The sequence below is a fragment of the Protopterus annectens genome, chromosome 12.part0 (genome assembly GCF_019279795.1).
Source record: "Protopterus annectens isolate FY-2018-M chromosome 12.part0, PAN1.0, whole genome shotgun sequence".
NCBI classification, from domain to species: Eukaryota; Metazoa; Chordata; order Ceratodontiformes; family Protopteridae; genus Protopterus; species Protopterus annectens.
The window spans coordinates 1,168,938,240-1,168,964,212 of record NC_056746.1 but is presented as its reverse complement, the minus strand read 5'-3'; the positions used below and the strand labels follow the sequence as shown (position 1 = coordinate 1,168,964,212).

Sequence of the window (25,973 nt, the reverse complement as noted above, 5' to 3'; positions counted from 1 at the left end):
GGATGCTTTCGTAAAACTTCAGTGAACTCATTAATACTAAATCAAGGTTACCAGAAATAAAAAAATGCTTACTAAAGCACTCTTGATTTTAGGGAGTCAGCTGCTTCAAATCAGAGTACCAATGATTCCAAAATTCTAAGTGACAAGGACATAATAAGCCCAAACATACCTGAACACCAAGGGTTAAAGAGCAAGATGAACTGTCCAAGAGGGATGCTGACACCTTTACCAGCAGTAGTGGCTTCCATATTTAAGGTGTATCGACCAATCCTAGCATCAGGAGGTGAGCAGATCTTCAAGGTGAGGGCACTGTTATCATTCTGCTCCACAGCGGCACTCCATGCTTCTTCATTGAGTGAATTTGTCAGCGGGAACTGGCTTTTGGTTCCAGACACCTCATTTGGACATGGTCCTGTAATTGAAATGGGAATACAAGTGCTGTAAATAGTCATGTAGGAAGCTATAGTAGATCAGTACATGTCTGATTTTTAAGAGTTTTTCTCTGCATATACACAACTATCTAAGCGGAAATTTGTTGCCTTATTTTTAGAACATACCTCTGGTATTTGAAGATGCATATGTAGAATGAATTCTTGTAATATCACATACTGACTGATAGAAAAAAAAAGAGTAATTAATATGTGTTTATTTACATTTGCTAATATTTGGACTAACAGTTGCATTATTTGACAATCCTGTTTAAGTCAGAATAACCTTACTTTGTTCTGTAGCACTGACCCCTGTCTGGAGCAGAGATAATTATTCAACAGATATAAAAGCTTTCTTGGTCTACAACAGAAAAAAAAAGCAGGAAGACACTCCTGAATTTACAGCAAAGCATACATTGTTGCATATGTGGCTGCAGAATAACACTTAGATTCATAGATTACTACTAGGCTAACTGCCCTTGCAAGCCATTTTAAGCCTAGCCAATTATCCCTTGTGAGATTCAAACCCTGCACTTTGCATTTGTAAGACAAACACCTTAATCATTAGGCCATCCTCCCAACCCTTTAAAGGGGAATATTCAGTGTATTTAAAACTGTTCCATAAATGAAGCATGCCAAGCAGTAGACTAGTATTTAAAAACTATACCTGAAGTTATCATCGGATTAATGCAGTCCTCACCCTCCTTATGTAATGTATAAAAGTTATGCCACCATTGAATACATCACAGGTGAGTTAGAAATCTGCATTGTTATGTGCATAAAATGCTTGTACCATCTTGTATGTACTGATGTCTGTGTAACAGCAGCACACTAGAAAAGTAACACAGTTTGCCTAGGAACCCATACAGTGCGTTTCATTCAAAATGCACTTTAATACCAATTTAACTGTTTATTTTAAATATAAAGCTGTATTAAGTTCTGGAACACTGTCACACAACTGTCACTGAGCACACAGACATCATGATAATTACAGGCACACATGGAATAAGGTAAAGCAGACTCAGTCACTCCCTCACGCACTCATCAGGAATGTAGCGGCAGCAGACTTCGTATACGACACTGAACTGCCCTTACTCCAGTCCCAGGTTCCAGCTTTTGCTTGCAGGTCATTAACTGTCTGCAGATCTACCACAATATATGATATCCCAAGGAAGTCATTGGGCTCACCCAGGACCTTCTTTGAGTGGGCTGTTGTGGAACAATGCCACCATGGTTGTGTCATTATAAAATGTCTGAACCATTTCTGTTGGCTTCCCTTCATATAAAGGAGTAGGAGTTCTACACTGAAGTCCATACAGATTGCTAAGGTCTTAGTCTAAGTTATACTACCTGCATTCTGGATCTCATGCTTTCAGGCACTATGCACAGCTAATGACCACAGAGAAGGATGGGGAAGTATACTGACTGATAATGTAAAAAGCTTTGCACAAGAATGCATCTCCCATTTCACCAGCACTGACCTCTTCAGGGCCTGTAAGACTGCAGCTGTTGCTCCAGTCTGCTTCTTAATTATTATCATGCTTTTCCAAGAACTCAAGGTGCTTAATATCCTCCACTAAAGACAGGTATGTATGTTCTCATGCACCTACCTGCATAATGCAATCCACTCTTTAGAGGACTCTAAATTCAATAAATAGATCAATAATTCAATAAAGGAACACAGTACCGAGGTCTCAGATTTGAAGATGCTGATCTTTATCCCTCTCCAATTAGCCACACCACTTAATATTAAATCGAGGTGCATCATTGGGCATGCGAGGGTGCATCATTGGGCATGTTCAGATGAGGCCAAAAAGACAATATCATTACTAGACAATGGAGGTGACACTTCTAGTTTCAAAGACTGAAGCCTTCAGGCTTGCCTCTGTACTGATATTCTGCTGATGAAACTCATGAACAAAATGGGAAACAAGAAACACTGTTGGCAGAGTTTGACAGTCAGCACAAATGACTTAGTGCCAGAAGATGTGAGAATTTTCACTGAAAAAAATGTAAAGTTGCAACACAATGGCTACTTCTACTAAAGTGATGAACTTCAAGAGCTATGCAGGTTTCAGCGCACAGATACTCTGGTAAATGTAATCAAGCCAACAAGATGGACGTCACTAGCGGAAGAAAAAAACTCTAGTGATGTTCTGAAACAGTTGGCTTAACAAGAAGCCTCTGTTGCATTTTCTTAAGGGATAGATACCAAATAAAGTGGAGCTAAAAGAGCAAATATCTCATAGCAAATGCCTATAGGCCACGACCATGAAGATGCTGATAAAAACAAACAAACAAAACAGGTATGCAAATATATTTGCAAAATCTGATGAGTCATAAGGGCAAAATGTGTCTACACCCATAGGCCTCTGTGCTGAAATTTGTTTTTTTTCATTGGGAAATATGCAAATCTCCCATAATGCCTTTATAAAACAATACTTTGCACACCGTGTGTTTTGCAATAATGCTCAATACTCCTACATGCCAGTGCATGTATTAATAAGCATTTCCAGAGTCCACAAAACACGCATTAGACTGGATTAGAAAACGTCTGTCATCCTTCACAAAACTTCACAGTCTAAATGCAATCTATGTTGCTTCTCATGACTGCAAGTTAAAGTCAATGCCAGAGCCTCCTTTCCAACACAATTTCCATAGGTTCATAAGCCCATAGGTGTTTACTAGGCTAACGACCACAAGGTCCTTTTTACATCTAGCCATACATCCCAAGTCTCTGACAAGTTCTGATACCCTCGATAAGTGTAAGAAGGGGCATAGGAGATGAAACATTTACAGGCAGCGACCTGGGAGATGAACCATTTACAGGTTGTCTGTGTCCAGTAGAGACATTAGGTACCAAACCAGGGATAAATTTCCAGTTCCCCATCCAATTGTCTAAATTGCACTTGAATTGGGTTAGGGAGGACTTCTGCTTTAGGTGGATGGGGAGCCTGTTCCAGAGAAGGGGCAGTCTCTGGGATACATACCTGTCTAGCAGGTCCTATTTATATCATAGGCAAGGTTTAAGTCTTTAGATATGCAGGAGGTCCATCAGAGAGGAGTCTGACAATGCCTTCTATGCCAGGCATAGATCTCCCCTCAAAAGTGTTAAGGAGACAGAATACAAGTAAAGGGCCTTGAGGCAGTCTGCATAGGACATTTTACTTATGCCCTGTATTCTTTTAGTGAGGAAGCTCTGTGGACATTACAGTTTTTGGATATGCTTGGTACCAAAGGGGGCATTGTACTCAATGATAAATCTGATGAATACTGAATACAGTGAAACAATGACTTCCTTGGACTTAAGATGCCATACCTTTGTTTATAAGCTTCACAACATAGAATGATTTTCTCACTACTGTAGACACATGATGGTCCCTACGTCCATGATACTGGGTCATATCTAAGGGGTGTGTTGTCAATACGATAGTTACCAGGGTGGATGACTTCCCAAAGGATACTATTATGCATTTCTTGGCATTTAGTTTTAGTCCATGACTCTGACAAGGCACCGGTTATTTGTCTGTGTCAACCCCTCCTGGAGAACATTTGCATCAGTGTGGGATTTAATGACAGCTCCTAATTTGCAATCAACTGCAAATTTAGTCAGCGAAAGACCACTGACATTGGCCTTGACTTCTGAGAAGTAAATACCAAAAAGGAGCGGTCCAAGGACTGATCCCTGAGGGACTCCACTTGTGACTGGCCTATTTGTAGAGGTGAACTCCCCAATTCTAACTTTCTGGGTCCTGTCTATGAGCCATTTTGCTATCCACTGGGTGACATACGGGTTAGTACTTAACCTCCTGAGTTTGTCAACAATGCTCAAGTGGTGTATTGTGTCAGATGCTTAGGCCAGGTCAAGGTAGGCAGTGTGAACGATTTTGCCCTCATCCATTGCTTTGGTGACCTTTTCAAAGAAGTCCACCAGGATGAGTAGGCATGACCTGTCCTTGATGAAACCAAACTGCGTTGGATCCAATGTCTGGAAGTTTACTATATCACTATTGATCATTTCCATGATAATGCTTTCCATGGATTTACATATAAGGTTAGTGAAACTTATGCGTCTGTAGTTTCCAGGGCTTGTATATGGCCCACATTTGTGCAGAGAGATGACTGTTGGTGTTCTCCATTCATGAGGCATGACGCCTGTTTGGCGGCTACAGTTAAATAGCAGTTCCAGAAGCACTGATAGGTCATGTTTCACGCTATTTAGAAGGCATCCATCCATGAATATTGTCTGGGCCCATTGATGCAGTGTTCTTGGCCTTAGAGAGAGAATTAATTACCTCTTCCCTAGAGATGGCAGGGGATTTTCTAAGAAGGTTAAGAAGTGTGAGCCCATATAGTCTCAACACCCCCTCCCATCTTCCTTTTTAATAGACAAGGGCTACAGGTTCTGTTTAATAGTCAAGACGTACTGTCTCCATCAGCCATGTTACAATTAAAAGACTTATTAATACCACTTTCCTAACTTAGTCCAGTGCTTTCAACTTTATGGGCTGCAGCTCATCCACAGATGTAGGCTTATTTCTGCAGAGGCCTTTGACCACCGCTGTGACTTAAATTACAGTGACAGATAGCAACCTACCAAACATTTCTGACGCTGCTTTCTAAGAAGATGTCATGCCTGTAGGGCTAAGGAGCCCCTTAAACTGTTACTTCCATTTCCTGATAATCTATCATAATTGTTCTAACTTTTCTATGCTTGTTGGGCAGAGCCTGAATGAGGGCCCATTTTCTTTCTGGAGTTACAAAATGGTTTGCCAGAACATCTTTGAAGGTACTCAATAGATTCTTTTTCCATGGCTTCTGCAAACTCCTCCAGTCTCATAGCGCTTTCCTCAGAAACAGTTGCCACTGTTGACTCCTGGCTTTCGGGTACCTTTCAGTTGAAATGGGGAAGCCTGCCATTAGCAGTGCTAAGAAGAACACTTTCTTCAATTTTAAAGTTTCCTCACTTCTGGTGCCCACCACTGGGTCCTGGTGTTACTGCTGTGGCAAACATTAACATCTCCCAGCTGCAGGTCATCTGCCTTGTTACTGCAGTCTTGATCATGGGCCATTCAGCCTCACTGCCTCTAGCCTCAGTCTTCAGGAGATGAACTCACCTTACACAGAACCTTTAATGAGACATTTTTAAGAGAGCCTATCTGCTTTTTTGTTTCCCAGGTCCATCTGGACAATGTTTTTGTTAGGTAACACAACATTATCACCAAGTTGTGATCATTTGATAGGCCTGACCCTTTCTTTATGGGCTGTATTCAAAACATATGACCTCAGCTTTAATGACATGATTGCAAAATCAATCTGCAACTTTCAGCCTGATGTGCTCAGGTACCAACTATGCTTATGAGCTTTCTTGTATTTGAAAATGGTATTTGTTAAGGATAGTCAACAGCTTGTAAAAAATAACGGCTGAGTTCGTAATCAGTGTATTGTTCTCCGAGTCACACACTATCCAAGTATCTATCAATCTCCATGGGAGAACTGAATTCCCCCAATAATGCTACAAAATTACCTCATCCACATCATCTGAGGATGAATCTTCTGAGTATCTGTTTTAGTACAATCTATTAAGCAACTTCAAACTACAATGAGGTATTCCTCTCATTTACAAAAAAAATAAATTGCAGCTACACAACCTGTAAATGTCCTCATAGTATCCTCACACCTGTCCAAGTAGCTCCATAACAAGAGAGAGAGATCACTCCTGTAAAGACATATGGTTCCAGTGCTCATGATGTATATACAGATTGTTCTGACTGTATCTACTTAATTTCATAGTTTCATAGGTCTGTACTAGGTTAACGACCATGGAGGCCTTTTTAAGCCTAGCCATGAACCCCAGAATTGCATAGACTGAGATTTCAATCCACACATAGGCAAGCAACATTCAGTTTGCCAAATTGCTTAACTAGTTGAGCTAAGGGACATACTTTTCCACCTTCTGCAAAAGTTCAGGGCCCCTCCCTTCCAAAGAGATGACGTAAACCTGAATCATGTGGAAGTGCTTATGAGTGGCCTAACTGATTAATGTTACTTGCCACTGGATAACTTGCTTTGCTTTCCTCCCACCTTGAACTCCAGCTAGAGCATCTTCATCTACATTTATACAATCACTAATCCTACTTACAAGCCATTACATTAGCACTATTCTTTCCTACACTCATATCTGACTAGGGACATACCTGCTACCTGATAGGTATAGCTGTATTATTCCAAAGCCTGCAATTATACTTGAGCCATCTCTTAATCTATAACCCACAGACTTGAAATTTTCTAGCACACTAATCATAATCACTTTCTATCAAAATGTTAAAACCCTGTAGCCAGCTTGCAGTAATGTATTAACTTTCCTCACAAAAGATCATTTATGCTCACCCCTATATGAACTGAAGACCCCACCCACCACCTACACACAAGTTTAAAGACAAACCTATATCAAATACAAAGATTAGAATTAATACCCAGTAGAAGTTTTACATAAATTGAGGAGAGTACACTAAAAACAGAAACAATTCCTTTAATTCCCAACAACAAATCTGCTCTCACTATTCTAAAGAAATATTGTAATATTATAAAGAAGATGAATTTATAGCTATTACAATCGGGAGCTAAACAATCATATACAGGATTGTTTCAGCATCTAAACAGTAGAACAAAATGAATATCACTCCATTGCTATAAAAATGTAGAAATCATTAACAACAAATGAAGAAATATGGAACCAGGGATCCATCAGCATAATCCCTACATTCTAGCAATCTCAGAAGCTTGGGTACAAGGATGAGCACTGCATATCATACTCTGTTAAAAACAACTACATTGCACTTTTAGTGATAGATCTGGTATTTATCAAGGTAATAGTCGTTTAATATTAGCAGAGAAAAATTCAAAACTTTCCCCAGAAGTGACTTCTAAAAGCAAGCCAAATCCTGACACCGCTCCAAATTAATCATTTCTAGGTTTAAAACTGAAGTGGTTGCACAAAACATTTTTTTCAAGTGTCTAAAATCCATCCACCCCAATATTTACACCATATCCATGACACTTGGCTCTTTCACAAAAATATAAACATATAATTCATGGTGATTTAAACCTAGACTGGCTCTGCTAAAATAAAACTCAGCTTGCCAAGAAGGGTGGAGGAGTAGCCATACTTTATAAAAATGGACTACAAGTCACCTCAATTGACTCCAAACCTCCACTATCTAGTAATGCAGAAATTCTTATTTCCAGGACACAGCTCAACAAATGTAAATCCATATATATCATCTGCATCTACCTCACCCTAGGCAATAATACTAACACATTAGAAGCTATCCTCAGTTGGCTCTCAACCAACTACCCACAAGAAACCGTAATACTTGGTGACTTTAATATAAACTGGAAATCTTGTTCATCTGAGCAGCCTTCTACTCGTTAACCTATATGGCTTTACCCAAACCATTACATCCCCTACTAGAACCAATAAACTTAATAACAAAGAAAGCACCCTTGATTGCATTCTCACTAATAATCACCAACAAACTTATATAACAGGCACCCTCCCTGAAGATATAACTGACCACTCACCCACCTTTCTAATTAGATACAAGACTGAGATTCCAAACCCTACCATTTACAGAACAATAAGGACTAACAGAAACTTTCACCCTAACAGCTTCCAAATGGAACTTAGAGTTTGTGACTGGCCTCCACTGATACACCTCCCACTAGATGATGCAGTCAACTACTTCAATTCAAAATTCTTAGCCACTCTAGATTGCCATGCTCCAACACGCAAAATTAGAACTAGGACTAAACCAGCCCCATGGCTCTCTAAAACTACCAAACAAAATTTCCACCAAAGAAATAAACTCTGGGCCAGCTGGCATTCAACAAAAAGCCCCACAGATCAATTACAGTTCCGACAGCTAAGAAATGAAACAAAAAACTCCATACTGTCTGATAAAAGCAACTTCTACTGTCAGCTTCAGCAAACCCACCAAAATAATCATCTGAAATTCTGGTCCAGCATCAATAAACTCCTCCACCCAGGGTGCTCAAGCACACCTGCTCCCTCAGGTCCTGACCACAATAATCCCATTCAGATAGCCAACTCCTTTAACACTTTTTTCACAGAAACCGTTCAATCCCTTACCAAACAGTTAACCCTTGGTGTCATATACTCTTACTCTCCCAACTCCAACAGCCCCCCCCCATTTCATTTTCAACCTGTTTTCACATCCCTTGTCTGTAACCTTATCCAGAAACTTAAACCCACCAAACTCTCTGCTGACCTACCACCTGCAGAATATCTTCAAAAAGCAGCAAAAGCCATAGCCTACCCCATATCCATACTCATTAACAAACTATTTCTGAAGGAACCATCCCATCAATCTGGAAAGTTTCTTGCATTATCCCCCTGCACAAAGGTGGTAATTCCAAAGAGCTATCCAACTATAGGCCTATAGCCATATTATCCCCATTGGCAAAAATAATGGAGAAATGCATTCATAAGCAACTTTTAAGCTACCTGCTAGACAAAAACCTACTAGCCACCTGCCAACATGGATTCAGACCATTTCATAGCACTACCTCTGCTCTTTTATCCTTCACCGACTGCATTAATAGAAATCAAAACAATGACACTATCCACAGCACTCTTTATTGATCTGTCAAAAGCCTTTGACATGGTTAACCACCACCTCCTCATTAACATACTTAAAAACCTGTCAGTGGATGCACTTGCTATACAGTGGTTCCAGTCCTATGTAAATAATAGGCAACAGGCTGTACTTGGGGAAAATACCTTGTCTTCCCACCTCTCAGTTACCCTTGGTGTCCCTCAAGTCTCCATATTGGGTCCGCTCCTCTATCTTTATAAATGACCTTCATTCTGTAATTCCCCCAAGCTACCTGCATCCAATATACGGATAATTCCACACTTATATGTTCAGCCAGTTCCCCATTAATACTCCAGTCCCTAAACCAAAATACCTTTAACATAGTTGAAAACTGATTTCTGGACCGGTGTCTCCTCTTGAATCCAAAAAAAAAACAAAACAAAAATGCTACTATTCACCCCTACCTGTAGCCCCCCCCCACACTTAACTTTACTGTAACACCTAGCAATGGCATTATCATATCTCCTGATCCTACTACAAAACTACTTGGTGTACTAATTGATAATAACCTCACTTTTGAGTCTCATATAAATAACACTATAAAAACAGTTAATAAAAAATTAGGTTCCCTCTACAGGATGAAACCCTTCCTGACTCCGCTAGCCAGGACCACTATAGCCCATACCCACCTCATCTCTACCTTACTTTATGCCTCCCCTATCTACACTAAACTAAGTAAAAAGAATATGAGCAAGCTGATTACCTGATACAACAATATCGCCAGATTTGCAAATGGGTCTGCCTTTAGAACCCATCACTGTATCAATCTAAATCAACTAGGCTGGTAAGAATTATCAAATCTAATACTGTTGAACCAACTAATAGTAGCCCATAAGATCCTGTATCAACCAACAAACATACCAATACTTTCTATCCTTGTCACTCCCTATAACAATATGAAAACCCTACGCTCAGCTAACAAACTACTAGTACAAATAACTAAAGCCAACAATTCAGCTGGTGACGCATTATTCGCCAACAATTCAGCTGGTGTCGCATTATTCTCTAATACAGCTGGCAAAACCTGGAACAACCTCCCAAATCACATAACCTCCCTAGCATCAACCAGCTTATTTAAAAACAAACTAAAACCCTATCTTAAATCACACTGGTTATGCCCCTGTGTTAACCCAGGCTAACCCTATCTTAAATCACACTGGTTATGCCCCTGTGTTAACCCAGGCTAACCCTATCTTAAATCACACTGGTTATGCCCCTGTGTTAACCCAGGCTAACCCTATCTTAAATCACACTGGTTATGCCCCTGTGTTAACCCAGGCTAACCCTATCTTAAATCACACTGGTTATGCCCCTGTGTTAACCCAGGCTAACCCTATCTTCAATCACACTGGTTATGCCCCTGTGTTAACCCAGGCTAACCCTATCTTAAATCACACTGGTTATGCCCCTGTGTTAACCCAGGTTAACCCTATCTTAAATCACACTGGTTATGCCCCTGTGTTAACCCAGGCTAACCCTATCTTAAATCTCACTGGTTATGCCCCTGTGTTAACCCAGGCTAACCCTATCTTAAATCACACTGGTTATGCCCCTGTGTTAACCCAGGCTAACTATCTAATCTTTCCCTAGATATTAGCCCTCTTATAAATATAATCTTGTTTTTTCTCTTTTGACAATAGGGTGTATGTGACTATACAGTTAATTAATATCCTTGTACATACTTTGAATGTTTAACAGCTGTTACAACCTATGATTTATTATGAAACTTTACAGTAGAATATTTGCCTTGTACAAATTTAGTGTGAATATCCATAGCTGGTTCACACCATTAGTTGTATTTTTTTTTTTTTGTTGGTGTTTTTTGTTGTCATGTTTTTGTGTAACAATATAGTTAATTAGTTACCTCTGTCCTATTTCTTGACATGAATACTACAGCTGCTCATACCAGGATATTTCTTTTTTGTTATTATGCCCAACACAATGATATATACTGTTTCCAATGTTTTGCAATGTATCAAGGTCTTTTAAATTTTCTTGTGTACGTGGAGCTTATCTCCCCGGGCCTCCACTGAAAATGGACATATATCCAGTTGGACTAGCCCGGTCAACAAATGTAAAATAAATAAATAAATAAAAACTCAGCTAGGTAGGAATGTAAATCTACTAAATCTAATTCAGATAATCAGTTATTAATGATCATGGTCTCATATTATTTCCAATGGTCTCTCAAACAATCAAACTACCTTCTGTGATCATCTCCTGAAGATCTGCTCTGCAGTTTGTGAAATCCATACTATTTGGACAACTCACGCCTGCGGACCAGACTGTCCTCCACAATTCCAGTTACCCAGTCTCAGCCATCTCCTGGTTCTATAATCCCAGACAAAGTGTTCCCACTGAAGCTCAGATGGATGTAGAATAACAGTCCCATGGCTAATATTAAATCTTAAACAAATTCTGAAAAAAATAAAGATACTGTGTGGAGAGACAAGAAACCAGCTACAGTCAAGTTTTCTAACTACATCCTTTATCACCAATAAAATGTTACGTGCAGGATAAGCACATATACTGTTAAACATACTTATCTACAAGAAATCTAAACAGTTTACTTAGAATAGTCCAAAATGTTCTGGAGAACAACAGCAAAAATATCAAGTAGTTTCTTCCCCTGCATCATCTTGACAAAATTCATTTGACATCAACACTTCAAAAATTTCAAACATTTAACTCCATCTTCCACATTCTACAGATATTCCCACATCTAACACCTCTTTTTCACAAACTAGTACCAAGCCCACAAAAAATGTACAGACTTGCCCTGAACAAGCTGACACCAACCATCACTGTACTTTTCATGCTGTCAGTCTTAAATTCTTAAAAACTGGCAGCCCTAGTTTTAGCAAACCTGTAACTGATAGTCTCAATCTCACCAGAGGAATATTGCCTTAGAATTTCAAATGCACTGTAATCAGAACTAGTCCCTAATGTTTATTCATTTTCTTCACCTAATAAATACTGTCCCATAGCCATTAACTGTCCTTTGGCAAAAATACTCAAGAAACTATCTATAGCCAAAATCTTCCATGTATTAATAAATTAAACATCCTCAGTCTTAAATAAAATGGATTTGGTTCTAAATTCAGCAGAAATATTGCAAATCAGCAAATAGGTGAAAGCTGAATAGAAATACCCTAGGTGAATAGCATATTAAGCTACAATGAAGTACAGACTGAGGAGAAAACAAAATGGCTACCATCTTGTTAATGTTCAATCAACTCAGCAGATTACGGAGAGTAAAACAGTAAACTGGAAAATAAATGAACAACTTAAGTAACAAAAGTAACTGCAGCACAATTACAAAGACCTGCCATTTTACTTTTCCATATCTAAACATAGTTTAAAAACATGTTAAGCGAGTGTGGGAAAAAAAAGACAAAATTATTACTGTTGTGTTCTCCTTCTCTGTGCATCTGTGTGCGTGCGTATGTGCGTGTGTGTATACTTACCTCTCATCTTCTGTACTCAGGAATTCTGGACATAGTAATGTGGTATAAACACCAACAGAGTAAAACGTTTTGCATCAACATGTTTTTTTCTGACCAAGTATGAAACTGTAATGGCTGCATTTACTGACTGGCTGTAGTCCGGAGAGACTTGGTAGAAAATTTAAAATTTTTAAGGGACAGAACAAAATTATAACACATAATCATGGATTTTCCAGAAAAATCAGGGACAGTTGTGAGGTATGTGGAGTGATGTGTCACTTTCCACTGTATTTCATTCAATTACAATGCAAAATCTGAGATGTAGACATTCAAGAAAGTGTCTGTAGTTGAGGGGCACATTTGTTATATGCATTCATGTGTGCACGTGTCCATGTGTGTGCGCATGTGTGTGAGTGTGTTTGTGTGTGTGTGTGTGTGTGTGTGTGTGTGTGTGTGTGTGTGTGTGTGTGCGCGTGCGCAGACATTAAATCCTTACATAAGAAATGTGTATTGTAAACATATGTGTATGTGTAAATAACTTATGTGAACAGTAACTTAACTTTTGACCAGCATTTGTAAATAAATCCTTATATATTTCATGGCTTTTAAACAAAGGGATTGTGTCCAGATCTAGGGATGTCTTTGTCTCTTTACTCAGTCCTCATTAGGCCAGTCATCTAATATAATGCCCCCTTTGGCAGAAAACACTGTATATACTAGATTGTTATATTTTTTTAATTGATTAAAGTTTTCTCCATGCTGGCTTGAGTCGGTTATTTGTTTTCTGTCATTTCTCCTTTTTTTAACCTGGCTAGTCTTAAACTGTTCCTCCTGGTTGTTTGTTAGCTGTCTAAACCAGTCTGAGAAAGCAGTAGGCAAATGAAGTTATAATGGTATGTAAGTGAGGGGTATGCGAAAAATCTGACCGTCTTATCGAAATTAGGAGCTCTTTCCACCTTCTTAGGATTCATAGTCACTTTTTATGCACATTTGCACTGTATACACAAGAGATATAAAAAGCAAAGTTATGCTTTTTCCATCTACGTTGCAATCTATGGAGATACTTACTTTTGTTATTAGCTTGGCTGTTTCCCAGTGTGAGGTGCTCATTTCAGCCACATCATGATCAGGTACACCCAGCAGTGCTCTCTGGCCAAAAAGAAGGAGATACAAGGGCTCATACTGAAATATCTGCACCTGAAATGCAGAGTGCCAACAAGCCAAAAAAAAAAGACTGAAAAGTCAGGAAAAGCGTGAATTTTGAAGACTGCTCTTCTCTTTTAAACTGCTTTTTAAGACCCTTATGAGAGCACAGTATTTTGGCTTATTACGTCTTTTTATAAGAGGAAAGTCCTCCTGCACCCCCTCATGTTTGGAACAAGTCTCCCACCCCCAAACTTATATAAACCAACTCCAAGAAGGCCATACATCAGTGAAAAGGGAATATTCCTGGAAATGGCCATCTCAGATGTAGTGTATATAAGTCTGTTTTTTATTTGGCCATTCAGCCTCAGTGTCTCTGGATTCACTCTAGCAGGTCATGACATTTCATAAGGTTACTGATAAAGACCTATCTGAACTTTAGTGATCAAGTACTCCTGAATTTAGAGTAGACAGAGATACTGTATGGTCTTTGGTGAGTTTGTATGGCCCACATGCAGGGGCTGGGGATGTATGGCCTTCCTATACCTTTAAATACCAATGTCTTTATATCTGTCACTATCCTTTTCATGGGGACTTGACAGAGACAAACAAGGGATTCACTGTGTATCACACAGGCTTCTGTCTCAAGGATGTTTCAATAGTTTCTCAGCATACTCTTGGCACATGTGGATACATGCATCTGTTTTCCAGTGTCACTCCAGGACTGATCCAGTACCATGTGTATCTTCTAAGGGATGGCACACTTTCCTGGGGTGCTTGCTGCAGTAGGTTGCACCCATGTTACCACTAGGGCCCCATCTGGACAAAGGGAGGAGTAGTGCTGGAATGGGAAGGGCTACCATTCTACCAACTGCCAGGTTGTGCATGATGCATGGGAGTGTATCAACAGTATGCCAGCTCAGCATCCTGGGAGTTGCCATGATTTCCAAAATTGGCACACAAGATTATTCTATCATCTTCCTGCATGGTAAGATTCCACATGGTCTCCTAGTTGGGTAGTGCAATGCATTTTAATATTCCTAACTATAGGTATTTTAGTATCTGTAGAGTGGTACTGGCACCGCTAAATAATCACCCCCCTGTTATGTATCCCCTCTCTGTTCTGTTTCCCAGATGGCACTGGCTAACACTGAAACCCTAGCTAATGACACCAGTCTAACTCCAGGGAGCTGCTGAAGAGAGTTTCAGTACTGCCCCATCCTAGACATGAATAATCAATGAGTGAGTGTTTGGCCTGCTGAAAGCCTTTCCCCATTACTTGGGCAAGTATGAGGATGGCCTTCAGAGTGATCCTGTTACTGCATGCAAGATATTTACTCCCTGCTGCATTCTGCACAACATGATTGTGCAACAGTCTGGTGTGCTACTGTCACAGCTAGTTACTGACAGTGGTAGTGAAGCTCCCTCCATTGTTCCTCCCACCTATGAAGATTGTGACAGTGGCCAGCTGATGGTGGTAGCATGGCAATCCCTCCAGCAGGTTCATGCATACAATATGGCTATGCAGGCAAACAGCTGGTGGCTAGTCCACAACTATGAGCTATGTCATTTACTTAGTAACAGCGAGGAAAAAAAAAAGTGACATAGATAACACGATGCATGCAGTGTTACTAGTGGGCAATGCAGTGTGGTATATGTTCAATTTACATTACACCTTAGATATTTAGTTTTCAATAACTGAAATGATTTTCATAAAAATACCATCAGTCATCACCTGTACACTATTGAGTGTTGGTAGTGGCAGGGACTGAGTGTTGGAAAGTTGGTGTTTTGACACATTTATGGCTACGCTGCTCTTTTTACACGTTGTGTCCAGAACACACTATGCTGTGTCTTAAGGACCACATACTACTTGAATTAGAAGAATTAATTTTCTTTCTCACTGTTTTTTCTCCCTTTGGTGTTCTCTGCTTTGTATTTTTCAAATTCAGGTAAGAAGTGCTGCAGTAACCGTGTGTGTGACTGCTGAGTGTCCACCATTTCCCTAATACTGATTTAAAAACAAAGTTAGATTTTGAAGGTTTTCATACACAATGTCCTTTAAGGATAGTATGGATGATGTTCCCATAGATCAACAGCATATGCTGATATGTGATCTCTGCTGAATGCATGGGCATGTCTTGACATTGACTAAACTGTGTTGTGGGGCCTAGACCTTGACAGAGATGTTATTCCATGTGTTGTGGAAATCTGATGAGGTGGGGCTGCCTTCTTCTTCGTGGAATCCACTTGAATACCTGCAGCATGTCCTTGAAATGCATATGGCGTGCAACCTACTAATCCACTAAACATGCCCTGGCCGTTTCGATCTATTTTCCCAATGTGCGTCTAGTAAGCCCTTACAAGTAAGTGCATGGAGGCTGTCACAGATGCTGTGCCTGCAGCCCTGCTGCAAAATGAGAATCATCATCATATTTTCTCTGGCTTCAGCCATTCCCATGTGCTGAAGACATTCCTCATGTGAATCATTTCTATGTGACTATCAGTAGCAGTAGTCTGGGCCTGAACAGTGGCATGGCATATGTGTTGCTGGGCAGCCAAGTCATTGCATTTCTCTGGAAATAAATGTGACATATGTCTTTACCTGACATTTCTGTGTACAGGTGTAACAGTAGGTTCTGCTTCCTCTGAAAGTGTAGCCTTTTCATCAAGGGTCATCCCACTCTTGATGTAATAAGATATCCTCATTTTGCTAAGTGTGTAAGCCCATGTCACTGACTAAGCAGTTATCCATCTGCTGTGGCATAGGTGGCCTTTCCAGTACACTTTGTGACTCTGGGCCACAATCGTCAGGCCATGTCCTGACAAAGAGAGAGTTATGGCATCACAGTCAACAGACATCCTGCTGTCAACATCAGCCTACTGTAGTAAGGCACAGGATGAGTTTGGTTCTGGTGCTGACCCTGAGAACAAATATGTGAATGTGTGGTTAATGAGACCTTGCACAGATGGCATAATGGTTAAGGTTTTCACCTCTCATGCACAAGATACAAGGCTTGATCCTGACAACTGGCCAATGCCTATGTGGAATTTGCATGCTCTCCTTGTGTCTGTGGAGTACTTCCCACAAACAAAAAACAATTTGGGTGTTTATACTTCAATCACCCAAACATCAAATGGAGTCATGAGCAACAATATAGGCTCTAGGAGGTACTGGGGGCAGATTTGTATAGACCAGCTGCTTTAGACATCCACTGTGATGCTCTGTATCCTCTAGATAGGAGAATGTGGATCACAGACTGTCCACTGTGTCAGGACTAGCCACTTGGTGGTGGAAAAACTGGCTCTAGGTGATCAGTTCATATTGACTAATGTTTCCAAACTGGGTGTCAGGCTTTGCTGGTGATAAGTAGGTTGAAGACCTGACGTACTCCAGCCTAAGACAGGAACCCATGCTAACAGTATAGTGGAGTCTATGACATTGGCCAGGATTTTTTGTTAGGCTGAAACCGGTCTGGATTATTGAATTGTTCGATATGTATTAAAACACTTAAGTTTTACCTTAGTGTTGCTGTAGTTTTGTTGCTGATATATACTGAGTTTTGTGCTGGCATTTTTTCAGTTACTGACAGTTTGTTTTGCCTTGCACTTGGATCCTACTTGCAGGGCTTTTCTCTTTTTCCAGGATTTTTTCCACCAGAAAACCCCAGCAGCCCTCGGTCAATAAATTACTGGCTGGCCAGTGTCCAATTATCTAGATTAGGTTACCTGGGATAGCTCTGTTGAGCAAAAGCGGAATGTAAAAAAATCAACCTGCCAAACATGAACTAAGGGATTGCTACACTCAAAGGTTCAGTGACAGGATGCAGTTTAGAAATGGATGACATGATGGTAAGGAGGAGGTTGAACATCCTGTGTATCCAGGAGACAAGATGAAAAAGCAGTGTAGTAAAGTCGCTTGACTTGGGATCCATAGTATACTACTCAGAAAGGGAACAGACTAGAAATGGTGTGGGAATTGTGGTACAAGAGAATCTTTAGGAGACAGTGAAGGATATCATCAGAATTTATGACCCACGCGTGACAATCAGATTGCAGTGTAAGGATAGGGCAGTACTTATAATCTCAGCTAATGCCATACAGGAGGGTTGTGATAGAGAGGACATTAACTGGTGTTGGTAATGGGGGACCTGAATGCTCATATAAGGACAGACAGAACAGGATATAAGGACTGCCTGGGTCCACATGGATGGGGAAATAAGAAGGAGAGGCCATTCTAGACTTCCATCTGTCAAATGGCTTGATGGTGGCCAACACATGGTTCAGCAAGAAAGACAGTCACAACATCACATACAATAGTGGTCAACACGCAGGTTAGGTAGATGTCCTCCTAGTAAGGAAAGGGCACTGAAGTAGAGTCAGAGATTGAAGAGTCATCCCCGGTGAAAAAGTGGACCCATAGCACAAACTACCAGTGGTCACAATCAGTTGCAACTAGAGGTCAGTGCAGGTGCTAAGATCAACAGAGACCAGACTGAAGACCTAGAAGTTGACTGGAGTGAAAGCACAAGAGTTTAAGGAATGACTCAGGGCTCTAGCACTAAGAAAGAAGAGGAAATAGGTGGAGCTGAAGAAGAGTGGAAGCATCTCAAAACAGCATAAGGCCAATACAACAGGTATGCAGCTGAGCCAAGTATGGAAATAAGACACACAAGGAAAGTTGGTGGTAGAATGCAGAAGAAGTTATCAAAAGAAAGAAGGAGTGCAGGAAAATGTGGGAGGCGGAATAGACAGGCTAAGGTAAGAAGGAATAATAGCTGGCTAACAAAGTTCACATTAGATAGGATTAAGACATTGGGGGAGATAGGGGAGAAATGGCTCAAAAAGGTATTCATAGCAGTATGGAGGAAAAGATGAAGCCCAGATAACTGGAAGATAGATATTCTAGTGCCATTATACAAGAACAATGGGGACATACACAACTGTGGGTAGTACAGTGGTATCAAACTTCTGTCACACTGCATGAAAGTACTGGTGAGAGAGGTTGATAAACAAATACTCTGGGAGGTTGATAAACAAATACACAAGAGTAGTAGAAAGCAAGATTGAAGATGAGCAGTTTTGATTCAGATCAGAATGCAGCACAATAGACCCAATGTTTGTTGTTGTTGTTGTGTCTTTTGGCTTTTCCCGGTTAGGGGTCACCACAGCGGAACTCCAGTCCGCTAATGATTGGCAATTGATTTTTACATGGCGAGTTGCCAGCCCTGACGCACAACGTTCAACGAAGGTACGTCCATTCACGCATGTCTCCATGCAGAAGACTGTCTAGCTGAGAATCGAACTGGACAGCATCTTACTGTGAGGTGACAACGCTACCGCAGCACCACCACCGCAGATAGAATAGACCCAATTTTTGTAGTGAGATAAATAGTTGAGAAGAAGCTAGAGATAAGGAATGAGTCCTACAGCATTCTTAGACTTAGAAAAAGCATATGACAAAGTCACAAGAAAGCTGATTTGGATAGTCCTGCAATGATTTAAAGTCACAGACACATTGGTACAATTGGTGCAGCCTAGGTACAAGAACCTAATGACAGAAGTGTGAACAGTGTTTGGACTCACAGAAAGGTTACATCAGGGTTCAGCTTTGAGCTCATTTCTGGTAATACTGCTAATGATTGCTGTTAATACTGCTAATGATTGCTGTTAATACTGCTAATGATGGCTGTTAATGCTGCTGATGGACTTCATTAGCAAGCAGGTTGGAGGGCTCAGGTTAACGAAGGTTCTGTATGCAGATGATGCAGCATTACAAGCAGAATCGGAACAGGAACCTCAGCAAATGGTAAGGGAAGGGAATGCAGAACTGAAGACAAGTGGTTTGAAACTGAGTACAGACAAGATGGTTGTCATGGCAGCAAATGGGGGAATCAGAAGAAGTGAAAATTTAGAAGGCAAATATTGGAACAGGTGAACAGCTTCAAATATCTGGATAATGTGGTTTAAGAGAATGGTAGCCTGAATGAAATGGTCAAAGCTAGAATCAGAGGGGTTACAGCCATCTGGCACAGAGTGTCAGGGGTAGTATGTGACAGAAGAATGCCAAAAACTGTGCCCATGCTAATGTATGGTACAGAAACCTGGGCACTGAGGGCAGAGCATTAGTAGAAGCGAGAGGAGATGGAGATGAAGTGCCTGAGATGGGTTGTAGGGTGCACCCCATGGTTGGGACAGATGTAGAAATAAAAACATCAGAGCAGATGCCAAAGTAGCTCCAATTACAGATAAGGTCAAACAGAACAGACTACAGTAGTTTGGGCACATGTGCAGGAAAATAGAGGACAATATGGTGATGAAGATTTGGGCGAGACAGGAAGAAGGTAAGAGGAAGCAAGGATGTCCAGCAAAGAAATGGATGACCTGAGTTTGAGAAGACCTGTGACAGGCAGGCATGGCCATTGAAAAAGGTAGGAGAGTGGCACTGAATTGAGTAAGATGGTGACAGCCTGACAATGGAGAAACATAGGAAAAAGGGGTTGATGATGATGATGTGGTTAATGAGACCCAGGTGTACAGTCCCAGTGCCACAATAAGAGAGCAATTAAAGAATTGGCAATAGGTTCCAATTTGGTTCCAGTTTTTGAGCCTTCATATAATATCTGTTTCCATGTTCCACATATTCAAAGTAAACCAAAATCAGGTACGTAAATCCAATATCCTTAATTTGCCAATATTATATTTTTCTTTAAATTCACCTTTCCTCTCTCCCTGTATTAATTCGTTCATTCTTGATCAACATAAGGCACTTCCAGAGCGTTATACTTGCAACTATATTTATGTTTTTTTTCTTTTTTTCCTCATTTCTCATCTTTCTCTTATATTCTTTCTTTTGTTTTCTTTCTTTGTTTTTTCTGCCTTATTTTTTTGCCTGATTTTTATCCACTTCTTCCATTCCTCCATTCCGTGATTGATTCTGCTAATGATTCAGAGATGTCATCTTAGATTTATTCTTCTCATGTTTTTTCATAGGCTTTCACCACATTTGGATCATGTGAGGTCAGTAGATGTGTGTGGAGTCCCACGATTGCAGATCTATACATGTAATCAATTTCAAGGAAGCCCATCCCTCCTTCAGAATGGGGAATGTATAATCTTGGTATACATTGATTTTTATAAATCATTTGGTGAGCATGAAGCATCCTTCTTGTTTTAATATCCAATTTATCCAACACTTTTTGGGGCCAGTCAATCACTCCAAAACTATAAGTTAGGACAGGAAGAGCAAATTGATTTATAACTTGGATCTCGTTCCTAGGTGTCAATGCTGTTTTCAGGATTAATTTAAGTCTTCTAAAGTATTCCTTACTAAGCTTTATTCACATTTGTTCATGTTTTATTGCTGATCCTTCATCAGTTCCCAAGTACTTATACATCCCCTCTTGCTCAAGTTCTTTTATATCACATTCTTGCCCCAAGCTGATGTTTTCCTGGTGCTGCAGTTTTCCTTTTTAAAAGGTTGCTTTTGCACATTTGTCAAGACCAAATGACATTCCAATATCATCTGAAAAAGTTTTGACAACCTATAGCTGTGCTTTCAATTCCTCATCTGATGAGCTATAAAATTTTAAATCGACAAAGAGAAGATGAGAAGTCATTATACTTTGTTGTTTTCTAAAAGCCAAATTATAGCCATGACCTGAGCTGTTAAGTAAACAGCTTAATAGATTAATGGCAAGGCAAAATAGCAATGGTGAAAGGGAGTCTCCCTGGAATACCCCCCTTTGGATTTTTATCCCTGGGATAATAATCTGTCCTTTATCATGGCTTAATTGCAAAGTGGTCTGCCACTGTTTCATGGTTACTGTAATGTAATCAATCAGTGTAGGATGTACCTTATACATTTTTAAGCACTGTTTTATCCATGAATGTGGGATACTATCAAATGCTTCTTTATAGTCAATCCATGCCATACTTAGATTCTTCCCTTTCTTACAGTTCTCCACTATAACTTTATTTAACAAATAATCCTTTGTTCCATATGACTTTCTTCTATTGCCCTTTTGTTCTACTGCCATAATTGAGTTTTCTTCTAAATGACTATAAACTCTGTCGGCGTCAATCTCCGTGTATAGTTTATACGTCGTCGGAAGACAAGTTATTGGTCTATAATTTTTAGGGTAGTTTGCAGGTTCACTCTTAAGTAAGAGCATTGTTTTTCCTGTTGTTAACCAGTGAGGTGTTTGTTCGGGGTGTGCATATAAACAGTTCTTACTCATGGCTAGATCCTCATGTAAAGAAGTTAATACTTTAAGCCAAAAGTTAGGTACTGCATCTGGGCCAGGGGTTTTCCAATTAGAGGCTTTTTTCAACTTTGTTTCAATCTCACTGGCTGTTATTTCATCCCATTTCATATCCTGTACCTTTAAACTTCTTATTCTTTCTTTTACTTCTTCTATCCATTTAGCCTCTTTTTATCTTCCACAGGATCTTCATAGGTACTTCTCCAAAATGTATCTACTTCCTCTTTTTTCAGCGGTCTATCAATTCCTTTGACCTTATTTCCCAATTCTCTATAAAACTTTTTTGGGTCACCAGTAAATTGCTTATTTTGTGCTTTTCCCTTATATTTATCTTTGTATCGTCTGAGTCTTTCTGCCTGTTTTGAAATTTTTAGTTTGTTATCTCCAATAGTGCATAATAGATCCTGGTCTGTTCTAATACTGTGCATTGCTTTTATCACATCTATTTTTCTTAATATTTTTGTTGATCTGTTCCCTCTTCTATACTCTTCTAACAATGACACTTCTTCTCTTAGCTGTTTTATAGTTTTCTCTATTCAATATTTCCATGATGGTATTCGCTTTCGCCCCCTCTTTTCCCTTGCTACCCTGTGTTCCTGTGGTAGAACTTTATCAGTTATTAATTTAGCAGCACAGTAATATATTCTGTTGACTTCTGTTATATTGCATGGATCTCTATGGACAGTCAATTACTGTGTTCATTTGTTTTATCAAGCTGCTGACTTTTGGGGTTTTATTAACCTACTGCAGTCTGTTTATCTCCTTGATCTTGATATAGCTGTCTTTGCCTATTAAATCAAACAACTCTTCTCTTAACTCATTTTCTTCCATACTGAGGGCACATCCCTTGTTCTCCCTTTCCTGAGGGCATTCTATAGAAAGTTCTATAACAGCTTCCTGTGGCACATTTTCTTCAGTTTCATCCTGTGAAATCTGTTCTGTCATATGGGAATTCACTGGCCTATCACTCCTAAACATTGACTGCATCAGAGTTTCCACAGTTTCCTGTTCCTTTCCTTGCTGTCTAGCTTCAAATGAACTTTTACACTGTTTTCCTGTGGAAGGCTCCAAAATATCTTGATATGGCACCGGACCTGTTGCTTCCTCTTCCGCTTGTTTCCCCTTAATTTGGATATCTTTAATTTGGATATCTTTTGCTCTATCCTGTTGTGGTGCTTTCTGCATTTGATTTTCCACACTGAATCCTTCTCTTTGCAGCTGTTCCATTACCTCAATTTCTATTTCTTTGACTTCTCTATTATGAATCTCCTCTACTTTTCCTCTTAGTCTTCTTATTTTTTCTATTGTAAAGTTTTCCATATCTGGATTCCTTTGGCTATATGTTTCTTCAAATATCTTTGGTGCTGCTCTTTTTGTATTAGTTATTTGCTTTCTCCTTTGCATAAATATTACACCATATTAAATCTCTTTTAATATGCTGTATGATCCTTCCAATGTCCTACTTGTAAGCCATGCAGCTACCCATATTATCAAGAGTACATCAATACCTAGTTGTCCTAATTTATTGATCAGTGTTTGTTCATGACCCTGTCAATTGCTGAAGTTAAATCTATATAAATCACATCACAGCACAATTTCATTCATAGCTGTTATTATATTGTTATAGAACATCATGTTATAGGTGGTAATAGATCTACTTTCAACATATGCATGTTGATATATGGTTTCAAGTCCCAACCTATCTAGTTCTGACAATAACTTATCCAGTATTACCTTCTCCATTATTTTTCCACAACATGAAAGTAGACTTAAGGGTCTGTATGACTCTGTGTTTGTCCTACTCCCCTTTTCCTTAAAGACAGGTTTAATAAGGGCATGTCTCCAATCTTGAGAAATCTCGCCATATTTATATGACCTAGTGGATAATAGATATAATGGTATTGTAAGTTCTAGCTGAAGTGTTCTCAGATCATTGTTACTAATTCCATCTCCTCCCTGTGCTTTGTTTGGACCCAGTTTGCGCAGTTCTTTTTCAATATAATCTAATTTGATTCCAATATCTGGGGTTATCTGGCTGTCACTAGGACAACTTACCACCCCTTTTGTGGAGCCAAACTGTTTTGCATAAGATTTGATAAATATATCTATAATCTGTTGTGTCTGAAAATAAATTTTAGAACATGCACACAGTTTATCAATTTGTGTGTCTTTACTCCTTCCACATCTTATGTATCTATAAAAAGGTTTCCTATTATGTTCAATATCTTTACACATATTTTCTTCAAATTTTTCTTGATCTTGTTTCACACTATGCTTAAGCTGTTTGTCCAGCTTGTTTATTTCAGTTTTCAAAGTTGTAGTTCAACCTCTCTTCCATTTCTTATATTTTTTTGTCTCTCACCTTAATCAGATATCTTGTTCTTATGGAAATATATCCGCTTGATGTTGTATGCCTAGATCTTGATGTTAAATATTTTTTATTTATTTTTTTTTGCACTCAATTTCTCTTTCAAAACTTTCCACATTCCATCTGCAGTTTTTCCACTGAACACCTCACTCCAGTTAGTTTTACATAGTAAATGTTTTGCTTCCATATAATCTGTAATTGACCTTCTGTGCATTGGCTTAGATTTCATTTTGGCAGAATTATCTAGCAACAAATTAACCTTTATGACCCCATGATCACTGCACATCAATGGTGGTCAAACTTGACTTGAAGTTACAGTAATTTCTTTAGGAACACAAACAATGTCTAGTATGTTCTCTCCCCTGGTAGTTTTTTTTTTTACAATCTGAAGCAATTGTTGTTCCTGAATATATGGTGTGAATAATTTCCTTACTAATGCTGTAGAATCAAGATTATTCCAATCTGTTTCTGGTAAATTTAAGTCCCCAGCTAATATTATTCTTCCCTCCTGTGTTTCATGCAAGAAATATATGAATTCCTCCAGGTCATCTGCACTTAACTTTAGTGGTCTATACACTCCAACAATTGTTATATGTTCCAGGGTTATCTTTATTATCACAGTTACAAAGTCTATAGTGTTGGGGTTATCACTGAACATATAATAATCACAGATCTCGTAGCCATCTTTAATCCCTATCATAACACCTCCACCTGATTTTTATTATGTCTGTTATAGTAGAAACATTTATACCCTGACAGAAGTGGTTTCCAGTCATTGTTCTTTAACCATGTTTCACAAACAATAACATTAATCTTGTGGGAACGTAGCAAATTTTCCAATAAAAAAAACTTTATTATTAATGCTCCTAGCATTAACAACCATCAGAGATGCATCAAATGTTGCTATGTGTGGGCTTTTAAAATTTCGACATGGCAAAAATCCTGCTTAGTGTTTGTCAAATATTGTAAAATATCTGCTGCAAAAATTCTCTTCCCTGATCTAGACAAATGCACACCATCCTGTCTGAACACTTGTGCACAAAACAAAGCTTGGATGCTCTACACATTTCCATTTTTTAAAACAGGACATTTTTTCCATGTAGGTATTTACCCCAAAAATATTTTCATTCACAGTGACCTGACTATCCTTTCTAGAGGTGATTTATGAAAAATACATGCTAACACCAGTACAAGCAATACTATCTAAGAAGGCTGTCAGTTCCCAACTAACCAGTCAGAGAATCCTTGCAGATGACATCATTTGAACCAACATGAATAAAAACAGATGCATACTTCCTTACATTAAGGTGTTCCAAGGCTTGTCTCACATCTTCTATTTTTGCTCCTGGCAAACATAACACTATTCGATATTCATTATCATCTCTGCAAATATACGTATCAGTTCCTCTAATAATTGAATCTTCAATTACAAAAATATCCTTGCTGGCCAGCTCTGAAGAATCTTCAGCTTCTAATACAGTCATTTCAGCTCTATCAATTGTTACGAAGGATAGATCTTCATCACCATTAGTCTTATTAATCCCACTATTTTCATTGTGTATTAAATTCTCATCCAGTTGGCACTGTAAATCCACAGCTTGAGCCAGGTAGTCAGCATCTGTCTTTCTCTTCTTTTTTCTTACAGT

General features: G+C 39.2%; 1 protein-coding gene across 1 annotated transcript in view; it reads right to left on the bottom strand.

Annotated features, from left to right (window-relative positions):
• The window catches only part of TGM2 (transglutaminase 2), a 596,777-nt gene that overhangs the window by 390,642 nt on the left and 180,162 nt on the right, over positions 1–25,973 (bottom strand). The window contains exon 3 of the mRNA XM_044090196.1: positions 170–412. Within this exon, the coding sequence (XP_043946131.1) occupies positions 170–412 (243 nt within the window). The remainder of the gene's footprint in view (positions 1–169; positions 413–25,973) is intronic.